Raw genomic sequence first — 18,140 nt, 5'->3', positions numbered from 1 at the left:
GGAACACATCGATTCCCTAACTGTGTTCATGCCTCACCAAAACTTCAATAGACAATGACTGCTGCCAATCTTGATGTGAACATTGTCACTGACAACGATAATGAGATAGAATGAAGTGTTGCACACTGTTGGGAGTATCAGTCATGGCGTGAAAATAGTAGTAGGTGAGATGAAACAACTTCAGAAAGGTGGCGATTCCTCGGGTTTGGAGTCTCCCTGTGTTAACCACTACTCTCACTCATTCACACCTTCCTCTGGTAAATCCTGGAACTCCCTGCCTGATTCTGTATTTCCTTCTTCCTAAGACTTGACTTCTTTTAAAAGGGAGGTTTCAAGATATTTCTTCCTGAATTTAAAATAACTCATGCAAATCTTCAGGGAAATGGCAACCCAGTAGACCTTTTTTCTTCAATTTTGTTGCCCTTGGCCACTTTGTTCCTGCATAAAAAAAAAACTGACCATGGTCAGGATTCGAACACGTGGGCTTGTAACCCTTTGGACCCCAAAGCGCACTTGGCTCCACTGTACTTATATTTCAGTGATTATCATTTTCTATTTTTATTTTAGTTTTCGTTGTTTTTGGTGAATAGTGGTGGCAGTGATAATTTAGTGCGCCTCTTCTGTTTGGCAGCTTAGACTGTGATGCTGTCTGTTGTTTACTTGTTGATTTATTAGTGTGTTTATCTTCATACTTATGATAATGCTCACTATTATGATTGCTGTCATAACCTGATGCAGCAGCAGAAGCAACACATGGAAAAACAAACATACCTATGGGACATTGACCCTGCTATAAATAGAAGCCAGCTGGGTCAAGATGCTGTGGGTCAAGAAACCATTAACAAGAGAATAGGCTGCCGGGGATCAGATTTCAAACCAGGAGCTGACCCAGGCAGATGTCCAAGACCAAATGACTTTTAAACAACCTTGGGGAGTAGTATATGACCTTGGGGAGTAGTGTAAATCACATATGGTTCCCCACGTGGAGTTAAACATGGATGGTGAACTTAACTGGCCAATAAGTAACCTGGTTATCCTGATCAGACCAATAAGAAATTGGCTATCTTAGTAAGTATATACACCACGTGGAGTGACCCATGATTGGTGCATAAATATGACCAATAAACAACCTGAATATCATAGTTAGACCAATAAGGAACTTGCTATTGTTGTAGGGAAAACGTGAACTTCTGAAACGCCAATAGGATGATGTCGCATTTCTGGAGCTGTACTACAGTTAAGAATTATTTGATGGTATTTTGTATGTTTTCGTCCTTATGTTGTTCACACGTGGACCCCCATGTGGAGTGATCTCTGAATGGTGGATGGTAAACTAGGCGTGGAAGAAAAAAGTGCGAGACATTGGGTATAAAATAGGCTGGACCTACAAGAAAGGGGTTACACTTGGGACCTACTTTTCCTACCTTCTATGGACCCGCCTCTGCTTCCTCACCCGACATTGTTCTTGCCAACAGGGCCAATTTTCTCAACCACTATATTTCTCCAGGACCACTGACTACAAGTGACCACATCCCTATCATCATAGACATCTCCATCTCACCAATTCTCATACCCACATCACGACAATTCAATTACCGCAACACTGACTGGGACACTTTTTCGACAGACCCACTTCTAAACATGAGCGACGAGACAGACACCCAGGGGGACACTTACAGTCTTATCAAACAATTACCGAGACCCAAAGATCTTCTGGAAGAAGCTCAAACTCCTTTCAGGAAGGACACAAGGACAGGACACTCACTTAATAACTGACGGGGGACGAAAAGCCTTCTCTGACAAGGAAAAAAGGGAAATCTTCTCTGACATATGGGGCAGAGTGTATAGAAACACATTTCATGACGAATTCGACGAAAACGAACAGGTACAGAACTTCATTACTGAAAACTCTCACAGAACAAATCCTCACGATAGAGCAGACCAAGACAGACTGACAGGCAACACACACCTAGACTGTCGTGTCTCTTTCGAGGAGTTGTCTGGAGCCATCAAGGGTGGCAGGACTACTTCCCCCGGGGGAAGTAGGATAGGCAGGACTATACTTTCTTATCTCCCACAGACTGTGAAAAGAAGACTCCTCAACATCTTCAATGCAGCCCTTTCTGCAGGATACTTCCCAATGCCTTACAAAGGAGCAGTGATGTGGATGATTCCCAAGATTGGGAAAACACCAACACGAGCCGAGAACTACCGTCCCATCTCCCTCCTGGAGGTCCCTGGCAAGACACTGGAGAGGATCGTCACGCGCCGGCTTCAGTCCTACCTGGAAGACTCGAACAGCCTTCACCCAGCACAGTATCGCTTCAGGAGAGGGAGAGGCACCACACACGCCATCGCTGTGGCCACTGAGACCATGGCACTCCACCTTGCCTCCAACGACATCTGCAATCTCACCCTCCGTGACGTAAGCCGGGCGTTCGACAAGGTGTGGCATCTAGGGCTCCAGTTCAAGATACTGCACCTGGGACTCCCAGATTCCCTCGAGCGCCTTCTCTGCAACTTCTTGGATGGCAGGAGTGCAACGATCAAGGTTGGGTCTCATATCTCAACCCTCTTCCCCTTGGAAACGTGGATGCCTCAAGGGAGCGTCCTTTCCCCAACCCTGTACACCATATACACCAAGGACTGACCGGTCTCTGAAGCTGGAGTCAACGTCATCATGAGACGGGACGTGCCGGCGGCGTTGTCGGACAAAGCACCAACGACCCAACGTGGACCGGGACTAATGGAGGAGGCAGCCCCCACCCCAACCCGGCCAGCTCCGGAGGGCTGGAAGGCACTGCACCACACCGAAGGACACGTCGCTGCGGTTGCTCGTCACCCGGGGCCTCCCCGGACCAGCGCTGCCAGGCCTGGCCGCGGCACTAGCGCTAAGTGAACCAGGACTGATGTAGGAGGCAGCTCCCACCCCAACCCGGCCAGCTCCGGAGGGCTGGAAGGCACTGCACCGCACCGATGGTCTCCAAGCTGCTACCGTGAGCCGCACAGGACGGGTTGTGACAAGGAGGAAAGAAAGTGCTGACCGTAGTCAGACTTACACGAAGAGAACGATAAACAAAGTGACTAGCGAACAGGACAAGACACATTCCTAAGTGCCGCAGACAACAAACACACACATCATTTGTACAGACTCATCAACATATATACCTAATTAACACTAATATATTTAACAAACTAACCTTTTTATAAGTGTAATTAAGCTGTTTACAATCATGTATATTATTATGTGACACTAATATATTTAACTAACTAACGTTTTTCATAAGTGTAATTAAGCTGTTTTACATTATGTATATTATTATGTGATACATGTAACCCCCCACATCTCAATCGCATCTCCCACAGCAGTGTGGGTGGTTTTCTCCCGGGCTCTCCGGTTTCCACCCAACACTCAGCACTGCCCTGTGACGCTCATCACTTTACCACAGCAAGCCGGGACCGCCCGGCTACTTTCCTTCTCTTACTTATTTTCTATTTTTCACCTTCTATCTCTTCCAGTGTATCTTTAGCGAGGAGATACACCACCCCCATCTTCTGTATATATAACTTTCTGTAAATAAACTTATATACTTATAAACGCAAAAATAACTTTTCGAAGGTAATTGGCTTACCATACTTTTGTGGAGGTGAAGAACGAAGCCAGACGGTACCAAATGTAAAATGAATCACCAGCGCTCATGCATGGATAAAAGATTTAGAAAATCGCACAATGACGAACTGGACAGACGAAGGGAGAATAGAGTTGGCCAAACAATATGCATTAGACAGTGCATACACTCATATGTCACACTGCGCAACGTAACATCAAAATGATTGGGATGATGTAAAAAAGCAATTCCTTGAGATTTATCCAGATGATAGATCACTTCCAAGCCTGATCAGTGAACTGTCATCAGTGACTCGACAGTAAAGAGGTATATAATGATATATTTGTCTCTATCATTGTGAATGCTTTGCCTAAAGACTTTTCTTATATCCTTGCTGAGGCAGATATGAAAAAGCCTCTGTCAGTATATAAAAAGGCTCTCAAATATGTAGCATCACACCCAAGCCTTCAGCTACACGACGCTGCAGTACGGAAGGAAACCAGAGTTGTCCCCGTAAAGGCAGTGACAGCGAATGCTGTTACTTCAGATAACACAGTGAATCGCCCTCAGAACTTCAGAAATATGTATTGTCAAAGGTGTGGGCGAAATAACCACACTATTCAAAATTGTAGAACAATAGATTGTTTCAGATGTCATAAGTGGGGTCACTTTGCTAGCCAGTGTACTGTAAAATTGCCACCACGGGCGCGGCCCACGGTAACTTGTTTCACCTGCTGGGTACAGGGACACACAAATAAGGACTGTATGAGCAACCCACGTAGGTACGCCACAAATCAAACACACAAAAAAACGCCGTTTTACTACCAACGCAATGCCATGAGTCGGTAGTAATAACAGCGGTAAACAGTGACACGGGGAGTATTTCTATTGAGGTTTACATTGAAAATAAGAGTACATTAGCTTTGCTGGACACCGGGGCAGGGGTATCTCTCGTATCGCGTGACGTTGTAGACAAACTCAGAAATAAACACATTGCTCCAACAAATGAAGGTTATTCGCAATGCGAGTGGAGATGTAATGTTGACCTCAGGAAAGACTAAGCTGACATTGACAATTGGAGGTAAGATGTATACACATGATTTTGTCATAAGTGAAGATAGAGCTTTGCCATCACAGATAATAATAGGCTTTGACTTTATGAAAGGATATAATATGAATCTAAATACCAAACCTCTGAAATTATATATTGAAGGAAGAAGAATTGTTATTGCAGAAATACCCTTGAAGCATGCCATCATCATCACAGAGAGAAGTGAAAAGGAAACTGTAACAAATTAATCAAAAGATAATCCCAGTTATAAATGCTCAGTAGCTCAGGCATCAGTGTTACATGGAGAGAGGGTGAGTTATGTGACCTTGGAAACCAAGTTAGTAGAGAGTGATATCGCTGTATTTGAGCCAATTATAGGAGTTGTGGGGTCTAAGTTTTTATGTCCAGGTTTGGTGAAGTTAGAATGTGACAAGGAGAAGAAAAAATCTAGATTTGTAGTGAGATATATAAATTTCTCAAGTGAACACGTGCCGTTAGAGCCAGGAAAAACATTAGGCTATGTGTACAGTACTCCCAGAAGGAGGTTTTACCAAGTGGTAGTGATGAGTATACAGTGAATGGAACACCAACAACAACAACACTTCACACCATCACCAGACTCCCATCCCGACGTGGACACGGAGAGGACGTGTGATCGCTGCTCGTACTCTCTTCACCTCTCCCACGGAACTCTACTTACCTGCTTGTGTGACACACATTCCAGACTATCCTGTATTCCATCAGCGCAAATATTAGTGCCTTTACGCTTCGGGGCCATGCCACCCGGCCCTGCTGGCCCCGTGGCCATGGACCATGACCCGGCCTCCCAGAAGCGGGGACTGTCCCTCCCCATCCATAGAAGGTTCTGGCAAGACCCCTCGCACCCTTCCCGACCAGGACCCTCCTCACACCACGTCAACCACAGCCTCCTTCCTTCTGAGAGCGACCAATGGCACCCGGGTTTTCTCCAATCCTAGCAAGGTGTCCCAGGCCCTCCACTCTTCCACCTTGGGCAAGTACATCTTGGAGGGGGAAACTCGCTCACTGGGTAATGGCTCTGCTCTCATCGTCGCCATCGGGGAATCCAACATCTCTAAGGTTCCCGAACTCCAGCTATCCACCTTCCAACTAGGAGACTGGACAGTCACCAGCCGCCGGGCAGACAAAGGAGGTGACACCTTCAGGTACGCCAGGGTGGGGCCGCTGGCAGATGATGTTGACCTGGTTCACTGGAGGCCGTGAGGTAGGGCTTCAATACCTTTGATGGAGGTGAGGTGGTAGAGATCACCTGGCTCCCTCCCCACTGTCTGCCCCGGACCACCACAGGGAGGTGGCTGCACCTTAAGGTAAGCGGGACCCTTCCCACTCGTGTAGCCATACATCAGCTTGTATACAGGCCCATACCTTACCTCCTGCCTCTGCTTCGCTGTCCTGGGTGCTTGAAGATTGGCCACTCCATCAACACCTGCAGGTCAAATGTCCGCTGCTCCAGGTGCAGTGGCCCTCATTCCTCCCGGACAGACGACGTCACACGCACCCGACCATTCCACTGTTTTCAGTGTGGTGGACCACACAGACCCAGGTCAGTCTACTGCCCCCTCAACCGCCAGGCCCAACAGACTTACATCAATCTGACTCAGGAAGGACACTCTCACTGACATCAACAGGCACCTGAGGTCCTTACAGCTCCCCAAGCAGCAGGCCACCCACAAGTCTGCCCCTCCTATTGCTACACTACCACCATCACACCCTCAGCCTCCACGACAAGTTCAGTCAGGTGTACCCTACTCCACAGTAGTCACCACAGGAAACAGGTTCGCACTTCTGCAGGACCTCGAAGATGGAAATGCCCCAGACGTTTCTCCGGCCCCTGCACCTAACAATACAGCCACCCACTCCTCCAGCAGCCGCAGCCGCTCACGACGTCCTTCCCCCAGGTGGCAGCGACATCCACCAGCCCCGCCACCTCCCACTCCACAAATCCTGGACTGTGACCTCGTGCACTCTCTCACAGTGGCTGACGTCCATCCACCTCCTGCCAGCCCCACTCACCTAATCGAGGAGATTGCTCCCCCACCCCAACCGCCCCACCTACCTACACCAACCGGTCCTGCACCTCTTCCAAGTCATACTGCTGCTCCTGTTCACCTACCTCAGTCACCTGAAGGTATGTCCTCCGCATCCCCCAAGGAAGACACCATCTCCCAACTGCTCACCCTCTTCTGGAAAGGGCTTCACCTTTACCAGAATGGCACTCCTATTCCCACCATACTCACCTCTCTGTGGCCCACTCTCTCCAGACTCCTGACCTCTCTCTTCCAATAATGGCCTTCACAGTTATGTTCTGGAATGCTAGATCTCTCCTCCGCAAGTCCCATGAGCTCCAGACATACCTAAAGGACACCCTTCCATCCGTCATCGGAATATGTGAGACGTGGCTGCCCCCTCACATCTCTCTTAGCCTCCCGGATACACCATCATCCGTAGGGACCGCCCTCAAGGACGCGGTGGAGGTGTCCTTCTCGCTTTTCACAACAGCCTCATCCACACCCAGCTTACCCTTCCTCAGTGGCAGGGCAGCAGCATGGAGGTGGTTGCTGCCCAGGTCGGCCTCCACTCGGACTGGCTCACTGTGGTGGCGTGCTACAACCCTGCCGGTAATGCCACCCAACAGGAGTATGACCACTACTTTTCCACCCTTCCACAGCCAGTACTCATCATGGGGGATTTCAACGCACACCACCAACGCTGGAATCCTTCCTTACTGCCACGCAACCACAACCCCACAGGAACTGCTCTCTTCCAAACCCTTCTGGACTCTCCTCACCTCTCCTCCTCAGTCCACCTGGCCTGGCTACATACCTCCACCCTCACACAGGAGCCCCTTCTGTCCTTGACCTATTCCTGGGTGACTCAACTTTCCAGTCCTCACAGTTTTCCACAGGACCCTACATGGGCCACTCTCCGCTACCCACTTTACCACACACCGTCCCAGACCCCACCCTGGCCGTCTACCTCGTTGGACCCTGACACCATCAGCCTGGCCTCGGTTCCAAAAACCTTATCTAATCCCGATGTCACCACACTCCAACTTGACCAAGCAGTTCTAGCCCTCAGCCAGTCATTAGAAGCAGCAGGACGAGCAGCCTTTTCCCTTTCCACCAGACAGTCTCCTCGTCGTCCTGGGAAACCGTGGTGGGACGAGGCATGTGCCAAGGCTGTCCAAGACCGCCGACATGCTTGGTCTCAATGGAGGCGAACCCCAACACCACAGGCAGGGAGAGAATATCGCCGCCTCGATGCCATCTGTGCCAAGACCATCCTCAAGGCCAAGAGACGTGCTTGGAGGGCACACTGCTCCTCTCTCTCCTTCTCCTCCTCCTCAAAACAAACCTGGGACTTCCTGCACATCATGGAAGGTAAACAGGTTCGCCAAGCCATCCCCCTAACTGGTCACTCCCAGACACCACTGGACAATCAGCAGAAGGCTGAGCTGTTGGCATGCCATTACCACCACAAAATTGGTATTCCTCCAACTCTCCAACCTCCACAAGACTTGGACTCCGTCATCACCACAGCTGTCACCACTCCTGGCATCCCAGACCTTATCCAGCCCTTCACCACACAAGAACTGGCAGCAGCCACCTCCACTCTCAAGACTGGCAAGGCTCCGGGCCCAGACCTGCTCCCATCAGAGTTCCTCACCCACCTCACTCTTCCCTTACAAATTAGCTTCCTTCACATCTTCAACACCAGTTGGCTGTCAGGACAAGTTAGAAGTCCTCCATTCTCATCCCTATCCCCAAACCAGGGAAGGACCCAACACGACCATCCTCCTACAGACCCATCGCCCTCCTCTCCAACATAGGCAAGCTATTGGAGCGCCTGGCAACCACCCGTCTCACCTGGTGGCTGGAGATGAAACACCTACTGAGTGATCAGCAGTGTGATTTCCGATCCCACAGGGTCACCCTGGACGTGCTGGGTCAGATGGAGTATCACATTTGTGACACTTACCGCAAGCGGCAGGTCATGACATCCCTCTTCGTCGACCTCGAGGAGCATTTGACTCAGCACCACACACGGGAATCCTCTACAAGCTGGCCAACATGGGCATTACAGGCACCACTCTTTCCTGGGTGAAGGACTTCCTTTCTGGTCGCTCTTTCCAGGTAGCAGTGGTGCCTCCAAGTCTGCCCTGCACTCCATACAGCGAGGTGTCCCCAGGGTCTGTACTCAGCCCACTCCTCTTCAACATCATTCTGGCAGACCTCCACCTCCCTCCCCACACTCACCTACTTATTTATGCAGATGACATCACCATCGTCAGCAGGGCAGCAACACTAGACCAGTCCTCCACCCATCTCCAGGAAGCTGCCACATCACTGGGAAGCTGGCTGACCACCTGGGGACTCATAGTCAGCGCCCAGAAGAGCACACTCATGTGCTTTACACTCAAAAAACTCCGCACCCACCCCACAGTCACCATCCAAGGGGAGGCTGTCCCCTACTCCACCACCCCACACCTTCCTCGGGCTTCGTCTGGAGGGTCCACGTCTGTCATGGCATGCCCATGTCGATTACCTCCGGTTTACCTGCTCCAAACGTGTAGATGTCATGAAGAGGCTCTCTGGTATAGGCTGGGGTGCCAACAGGGACCTCCTCATCAAATACTACCTGGCTGCCATCCGATCTAAGCTGATGTATGGGTGCTGTTTTTATGGGTCAGCTGCACCATCCACCCTTGCAAAGCTTGACCCCATTCAGAATGCTGCTCTGAGGATCTCTTTGGGTGCCATGAGCTCCTCACCAACAGTCTCCATCCATGCAGAGAGTGGCATTCTCCCCCTAAGTGCCTACAGGAGACAAGCCCTTTGCCACCAATACCACCGCATCATGAGCCTACCTCCCTCACATCCTCTCATCACTCTATACACCACCTCTGGAGTGGATCAGCACTCACCTGTATGGTTTCCTGGTGCCAGGCAACCACTGCTTGTGAGAGCTCTCCTAGCTCATGCCATCCTAGACTTGCCTCCACCACCTCCACAACCCATCAGCCCACACTCATCACTACCACCCTGACTGGACATCTCAGACAAGATCAACCTGCACCTTCCTGGCCTCCCTCCCACTCATGGTTCTGCTGGTGTCCTAGCTCCCACCCTCTTTCTACAGCTGGACAGAACCTTATACCACCACCACCTCAGAATATATACTGATGGCTCCCACTCCCCTTCACACCCTTCCACAGCTGCAGCCATCTATTTACCTGCATCCTCTACCTGCACGACGTGGAGGCTCCCACCAGACACCGATGTCCTGACAGCGGAACTCTATGCCCTTCAGCAAGCCCTCAACCACCTCACCACACTCTCCTCTACAGGCTCAGCAGTTATTTATACTGACTCCCTCTCCTCCCTGCACCTCCTTCAATCCCGCCATCCAACCTCATCCACATTCCTCGTTCACTCCCCCACTATGGGTTCCATCCCACACAGGCATCCGAGGAAACGAGGTTGCCGATGCTGCGGCCAAGATGGGCTTGTCGGAGGTAAACATCACTCCGCTTCCTCTCCCTCTCTCCACCGCCAAACGCATTATCTCCAGAAAATGTCACTCCACCTGGGACACCTCCCTCAACACTGCTCTCCTCACCACTTCTCTGGGCCAGTACAGGTGTAATTCCTCCCCACAACCCTGGATGCGACAGCAGTCCCGTGCACTAGACGTCGCCATCACCCGTCTCCGCCTGGGGGCGGATGTTCGAAGGATCGTAACTTTCCGCCATTAAGATCTTAGTTGTCCTCTCGTAGCCGACATTTTTTATCGTGGGCTACGACCACCGCTAAGATGTATTTTCAAACACCCGTCCGAACGCTCGTAGCTCACGATGATGCGATCGTAAAGCTTGGTGCGTTCCGTCCCGCTGTCCAGGAATGAAACTCGGGTGACTGCCGCTCAGCCAACCAGAAGAGGCGTATTAACATGTGTGATAGCCAATGATATTGCACCGTGAAACGTAAACAAATACACGCACTTGCAGTGGAGACAGTGTTACATGTGTAGAAGCCCAGACAGCAAGAAGAGAAGAAGTGTTGTATGTAATCAGCAGTAAGCAGTGGTGGAAAGGAAAGCAGACATGGCAAGTGAGGTGCCGCCCACCAAACGCCTTCGTCGTGCAAACTTTTCGGATGAAGAAATGCTGACAATAATACAGGTAATGTGTTAAACAGGTCATACCTCAGCTTAGTATACGCTTTGTCACACAATCTTATTTAGAATTCTTTATTAGAATTTCCAGGTTAGTGTATGAGTGCACCATAACTACATAAATAGGTATTTATTTCTGATCACATCAGCCGATAATGAATTTTCACCCCAGTAATTACTTTAAGGTTAACTTTATTATAGGAGGTTGTGATTTAAATCATTTCATGAAATCCCTAATAGGTATCAAATTTGCTAAATGCATTTTTTTATTATGTATAACCTAGCCTTACCTATCATAATCTACCCTAACCTACCTTGGTCTCAGGAAAGAGGGCTAGGGAAAGAGTTATAGTTATGTAGTAGCAAAAATAATAAAGGAGTAATTTGTGACAAAGTGAACAGAGGAAAAGAAAATAATAGAGGAGTAATTTGTGGCAAAGTGAACAGAAGAAAAGTGTCTTAGAAAAATGTGTACTTCCTAGCAGTGTATTCCTTTAAGTGTTTGTGAGACTTGTGCCTTTATGAGTACACCCTATCTTAAGCTAGCCTAACCAACTCGGATTAACCTAGTCTAACCCACCTCACCTAACCTAACTTTACTCAGCATAACCTAACCTAATTAAAATAACATAATATGAAAATTTTTGTAAGGTTAGGTTAGTGTTAGTTTAGGGTCTGGTAGGTTATGGTAGGTTAAGTTACATTAGGCTCTATAACTTGGTAAAAAAAAAAAAAAAAAAAAAAAAAAGCATATTTATTGAGGATCTCATGAAATGACTGACTGTTTCACACTTTCCTTGTAACATATGGAGGCCAGTTTAAAATAATTTTGTTCACAAGTATTAACTAACTACTGAATGTACATACAAATCATATAGTAGTAAAAATGTAATTAAAACCACTATAGTGGCTATTATCACAATCAATATGCTACATACAAGTTATTAATGTGGGCAAAATTACTGGATATGTACATGTTTTTTATTAAACTTTTACCACACACTAAATGATCTGTTAGAAACTTTTTTGACCTTACCAAACTTCTGTAGGAACTAACTAGAGTTTGTTATTAGGAGCTTGGAAATGAGCAATTTGCACTTAAAAATGCTTTCATGTAACATAATTACAACCATTGTGTTTTGTTGTAGTGTTAGACACTGTCACCTCTTGATATTTTCTCACATGTAGAAAACCATGTTTTCTGGTAGATTTAGGTACTCTTAATTATTTAATGTGTTAGGTAATTTTGTCAAACATCTTTTTTTATCCTCAGAGTTTAATAATTAATGAAATATGAAATGAGGGAAACATCAGTATGTTAGGTATATACCTATGTACTCAATAACATACTACTACACCAAAACCTACAAGAAAATAATTTCATCCTCATATTATACACTCATAAAAGACTGTAATGTGGCAATGTGGCTTGGTGAGGAACCTAATTAAACTAACCTAATCCATCCTAGTAATCTATGTAAGTGGAGAGTTATTTTCTTGTAGGTTTTGGTGTACTAAGTTATGAAGTACCTACTTTATTAATCTATAAGTTATCTCATTATTCATTAATTTCTGAGAATAAAAAACTGGTTTCCAACAAATTTAACCAACAGATTAATTAAAGCATTTATTTATATGGGAAATATTATAACTTTACAATCACTTTTGATTCTAGGGTTGGCTGGACAGAAAAACTGTCTTGCAGGAGAAGTTCAGCCATCAAGTAACTGCAGAGAGAAAAAGAAAGGCATGGGAAGAAATAACTTGTGCTGTCAATGCAGTTTCTCCTGTAGCAAGAGAGAGAGGAAGTGAAGAAAAAATTTATTGACTTCAAGTCATCAGTAAAGAGGAAGCATGCTGCTCTCAAGTGTCAACAGGAAAAAAACTGGTAAGGAAAATTGTTTCATTTTGTGGGGAAAGGAGCCATCTACAGTAATGCACACAAAAGCACATACACACAAAAGCCAGAGGATCTGGGTTCGATTTCCCAGGCAGGTAGAAATAATTTGAGTGTGTCTCCTTTCATGTCTAGCTCCTATTCACCTAGCAGTGAGTAGGTGCAGGATGTAAGTCAAGGATGTGTGACCTTGTTGTCCTAGTGTGATGTGTGTGACTGGTCTCGGACCTTTTGGAAATAACTCAGAGCTCGCTCTGTAGGATAAGGTCTTTCTGTCTCATCAGAGACTGCAGCAGATCTAACAGTGAAGTACACACACACACACACACACTTGATTTAGCTACTTATTAAAACATTAATGAATATAACTTCCTTGCAAAATTAGTGCTAATGTAGCTAACTTTTGAAGTTCACTCTATGTTTTGTACATTTCAGGTGGCGGAGTGCCTGATGTAAAACCCCTGACCAGTGTTGAAGAGGCAATGCTTCCGTTAATAAAAGATGTCCAAGTATCTGGTGTTCCTGGACTTCGTGACCCTCATCCTGCCAGTATGGTTTTTTGTCATTTTTTTTTATTATTAATGTACGGAATTAAAATTTTAAGTTGTGATTTCTCTTTTCTGTTGTACGGAGTATGAGTGGTCTCAGACATACCAGAGATTGGAGACAACAAGCTCTGACCTCAGGGTAATGTCTGGCTGCCTCAACAGAGGCTGCATCACATCAAGCAGTAATTTACACACACACACACACACACACACTCTCTTTTAAAATTTAATATGTAATAGTTTTGTAGTACATTCTTTTCCTCTTATTTATTTACAGGTGATGATGAAGAGGACTTGGCAGCAGGTGACATAGATGTTACACTACCATCAAGGCCAGCCTTACCAAGACCCAGTGGCACCCAAAACCTCCAAATCTCATCACCTCCAGAGCCTCTGTCACCAGACACTGACACAGAGGGAGTAGTGGAGATAGCATCTGAACCTGCTCCACCACAAGCTGATGATCATCAATACAGCCAACCTCCTCAGGCTGGTAGAAATCAGAGAGGCTCATCACGTCGTGAGGGTACACTGGCTCCAGAAATGCTTCAAGTTCACGAGGACATAAGAAACTCCTTGTCTGATTTGACTGAATGCATTACTACATATTTGCCAGGAATAGCAACATCTTTGAATGAATTGGCATCTCGCAGACTTGTTTAGGAACATTTCAAAATGTCCTACAAAATATTCTTATGTTATTTTGCATTCCAGTGTCATTTCTTTTCTGAATTTGCTCATTACCAATTTCTTTTTATTTAAGGAATACTCTTATTATTTTCCACAGTATTATTTTTCTATTTTGCTTGATATATAGGTAGTTATTTATTTTTAAATTTAAGGAGTTTATAACCTGTTTTCACAGTGCCATTTATTTTCTTATTTTGTACAATGACATATTTATTTATTTTTACGGAGTAGCCTATTTATTAATGATGAATTCTTTTTGCACTAAAAGTTTGAATGTAATGCAGACTTAGCCTCCAAATACCATTTATTAATTATGAAATAATTTTAGTGTACATTTGCATTTCCTCAAACATTTCAGTTAATATTTTGACAAAGATGTAAATTTATTTTGAAGGTGAACAATTACCTATTGTTTATAATATTTAGTAGCTTTTCTTAAATACTGCTTCAGTTTTTTGTCCTAGTGGTGTATTTAGCTCACCATTACCTTTCCTGTAGTATTCCTTGTGTCTTATATCAATGTGTAAATATTTATATTTCCATACAGTGACTCGACGACTGGAACCCACACAATGTGTGTATACACACACACACATTGTGCGGGTTCCAATCCTGGAGTTACTACATGGGAATATAAATATTTACACATTCATATAAGACACAAGGAATACTACAGGAAAGGTAATGGTGAGCTAAATACACCACTAGGACAAGAAACTGAAGCTGTATTTAAGAAAAGCTACTAAATATATGGCCAATATGTTGCTGCAAGAATGGGTTAGAGTGGTGACTCAAGTACAAGTAACAGTTGAATATTGCAGTGGGTCAAGAAATCAGGTAAACATTTTTTTAACTGGCTGTGCATTACAATTTGTGTAATTAGTCTATCTGATAGTACATACCAAATTAATAATGTGATATTATAGTTACCTATTACGATACATACCAAATGAATAATGTGATATTATACAGTTAGTTATAATGGAGAACCTATTTTTTTTACTTTTGTACTTACAAAATTAATCATATATGCAGTGTAAACTGCAATAAACAACCTATCATGTATATTCTTAACATTACCTTATTTGTAGAAGGTATCCTATGTCCCAAGAATGATGAACATCGTAAGCACCATCAACAGTGGAACAACCAGCACAGCTCAACACATTAAAACTAACTATTGATAGAAACTTACTTTACACAACTATATCCCCCCTTTTCAGACTATGAGAAGTGTTGTGCAATGATTTGCCTTCTCATTGCATTCCCAGCTATTGCCCTTGCATCCCGTCCTCCACCACCAGCTGGTGCAGGAACAAACACAGGTCCATCTATGTCATCAGGGTTGACTACTACTTCATCCAGGAGTGGAAGAGTGGGTAGGAGTTTTCCTGCCTGGGCTGAGCAAAGTGAATATGATGATACTAATGGTATGAAAATGTGCTAAACATTACACCACAGATGCTGATCATTACATTAAAAAAAATGAAGAAAATAAAAAATCACTTGCATGCACATAATGACAGACTAGTTTATGAAGTGGTACGTATAGTACAGTACATACAGAATGCACACTTCAAAACATACCAAGAAGAAAGGCATCTCCAAATTCACCCCGCTGGAATCTCCTGTTGAGGATGCTGTTCTCCCATACAAATGAATCGTGTGCTTCCAGGGAAACGGCAGCAATAGTCTTGAAAAATGTAGTCTGCATTACACACAACTTGTATGTTCAGTGAATGGAAATTCTTTCTATTAATGTAGAGTTCTTCATCAACTGGTGGGGCAGCAATCGGGATGTGTGTTCCATCGATGATGCCAATCACATTTGGAAAATTGGCAATTCCATATAATTTCCTTTGTTACCCTGGCTTCCTCTAGTCCTGATGAAAAGAAAAGGTTGCTTATTCACACAATGCAAAATATATAGATATAAATTACATTAATATTCACTGCTTCATAATATTATACACATTTAACAAGAATTACAAACTAGGTAAGTAAAAAGCTATACAGTAATTCAGTAAGTAATATTGTAACCATTTCTAAATTTACCTTTTGGCATAACATCTACATTATAAATGCAATTTGTCCATGAATAAATAAATAAATAAATTACATATATATATATATATATATATATATATATATATATATATATATATATATATATATATATATATATAAATATACATATATATATTTATTCATTTATTTACTTGTTTATTACTTTTTGCATTAGGTGTAAGAGTTTTCTTTTCATAGGTTTAGTTATAGGTTATGTTATGCATCTATAAAGTGTTTCTGTAACTACCATGCTACCCAAAAGGAAATTAATATTCCATAGTACAGTATACTGAACCAGCAGATTTTATCTATAAAACATAAGAACATAATGTTAGGCATGACCAAGTATTTCCTTAAAAGCTTTTTTATGTGTTTCCTAGAAAAAAAGGCACTCCCATCATGTATTAGTCCCTTCTGATATGAGTCTCCTATAGTTCAGTGGCAATGGTTAGGTTTGGTTAGGTTAGTTTACATTTAGGTTGAGTTTAGATCTGGGAGTGTACTATAGATTACATGCACTATTTCTTACCAGATACATATATGAAGTAGTACAGTAGTACATACCTCTTGGCATCCGTGTTTCTCTAAGTGACGCCGTATACAGCACATCTGTCACTCTGTTGATGACTCTGCTGACACATCCTTGTGTTAATCCATGTGTCTGCCAACACACTTTGGAATGACCCACTGGCATAAAACCTAAATGTCATCAACACCTGTAAATGACATGGCACTGCATGGGATTTTCTTGTTGCTCGGCCAACTTTTGGTTCTAGCTTCTGGCACCAATGAAGAAGCTCCTGTCTCGGGAGTCTGTAATATCTCAGCAAGTGTTCATCACTAAAAGCAAATGGATCTGTTCGGTCTCTAAATCTTCTTTCACGTCTCCAGGCCCTGTTTACTGCAACATCATGTTGCAATACAACTTGTAACTCCATCTCTGACAAGGCAACGTGGGTACAGAATTCCACGGGAGGTAAACAAACCACCCTACGATCACTGTAAGGGTGCTCTTCGAGACACTTAGCGCTACAAGCAAATATGGCGGTCCGAAAATCGTAGCGACGACTCCAAGATCTTTCCAACATATACCTTAGGCGAGTTACGCGCGGATTACGACAAATTTAGCGCTAAGGTGATCGTAGCGGCCGTTACGAGCGTTTGAACATCCCGCCCCCCTCCAAGTGTGTCACCTTTTTTCTATCATACTATCCAGTTACAGTCCATGCCTACGCCCAAGAAACCCTATCCCATACCTGCTTGCTTTCATGATAAATTCGCTGAGCAAATTAAAGTAATGGAGAGCCTCCAGATCAGCCTTTCATTCCCCAGTTGTTCCCATAGTGAAAAAGGATGGAAAAATCAGATTATGTATAGACTTCAGGAATTTAAATCAGCATGTCTTGAATGATTCATACCCCTTGCCTAATGTGAATAATATTTTGCATAACTTAGGAAAAGGAAAGTTATTTTCATGCCTTGATCTGAAGCAAGGTTACCATCAAGTACAGTTAAGAGAAGAAAACAAGCCCTGGACTGCATTTGTAACACCTAATGGATTATATGAACATAATGTGTTGCCTATGGGTTTAAAGGATTCTCCTGCGGCATTCTGTAGAATTATTAATCAGGTATTGGCTGGACTGACAGGATCTGATACTTTTGTTTATATTGATGATATCATAGTCCAAGGAACAAATCTAGATGATCATGTAAAGAATTTGGAGAGGGTTCTTCTATGCTTGCAAGAGGCTCAGTTGAAAGTAAACTTGAAAAAATGCAATTTCTTTAAGGACAGTGTGAATTATCTAGGGCATATTATATCAGCAGAAGGGTTAAAAAACACAGCCTAGCAAAATTGAGATTATTAAGAACATGCCAGCACCATCTACAGTGAAAAAATTACAGTCCTTCATTGGAATGGCTAACTACTATAGGAAGTTTGTGAGAAACTATGCTGAGATAGCTGCTCCTTTAACTAAACTAACAGCAGGAATGGTGAATGGAAAGAAAACAATAAACAAATAATATGGAATGTATTTACACCAGAGAATTGGTAGGATAGA

At 44.3% G+C, this 18,140-nt stretch overlaps 1 protein-coding gene and 1 long non-coding RNA gene across 3 annotated transcripts; one reads left to right on the top strand and one right to left on the bottom strand.

The window, feature by feature from the left end:
- Positions 1-10,735: 10,735 nt before the first annotated feature.
- On the top strand, positions 10,736-14,025 carry LOC123506263. Of its 2 annotated transcripts, XM_045258201.1 has the most exons (4): positions 10,736-10,879; positions 12,548-12,760; positions 13,205-13,318; positions 13,595-14,025. In XM_045258201.1, exons 2-4 carry the CDS (start codon positions 12,727-12,729, stop codon positions 13,978-13,980), a joined length of 534 nt encoding a protein of 177 aa, XP_045114136.1. In that variant the 5' UTR covers positions 10,736-10,879; positions 12,548-12,726; the 3' UTR covers positions 13,981-14,025. The 2 variants fall into 2 exon arrangements, with proteins under 2 accessions (XP_045114136.1, XP_045114137.1); XM_045258202.1 differs by lacking the exon at positions 12,548-12,760.
- Positions 14,026-14,166: 141 nt separating this feature from the next.
- Positions 14,167-17,248, bottom strand: LOC123506264. Its single transcript, XR_006675392.1, has 3 exons — positions 16,639-17,248; positions 15,595-15,890; positions 14,167-15,407 (listed from the first exon to the last, which is right to left on the bottom strand). It is a non-coding gene; the product is annotated as an uncharacterized LOC123506264 (long non-coding RNA).
- Positions 17,249-18,140: the final 892 nt, after the last annotated feature.

The sequence above is a fragment of the Portunus trituberculatus genome, chromosome 19 (assembly GCF_017591435.1).
Source record: "Portunus trituberculatus isolate SZX2019 chromosome 19, ASM1759143v1, whole genome shotgun sequence".
Classification (NCBI taxonomy): domain Eukaryota; kingdom Metazoa; phylum Arthropoda; class Malacostraca; order Decapoda; family Portunidae; genus Portunus; species Portunus trituberculatus.
This window is presented reverse-complemented; position numbering and strand designations above follow the sequence as displayed.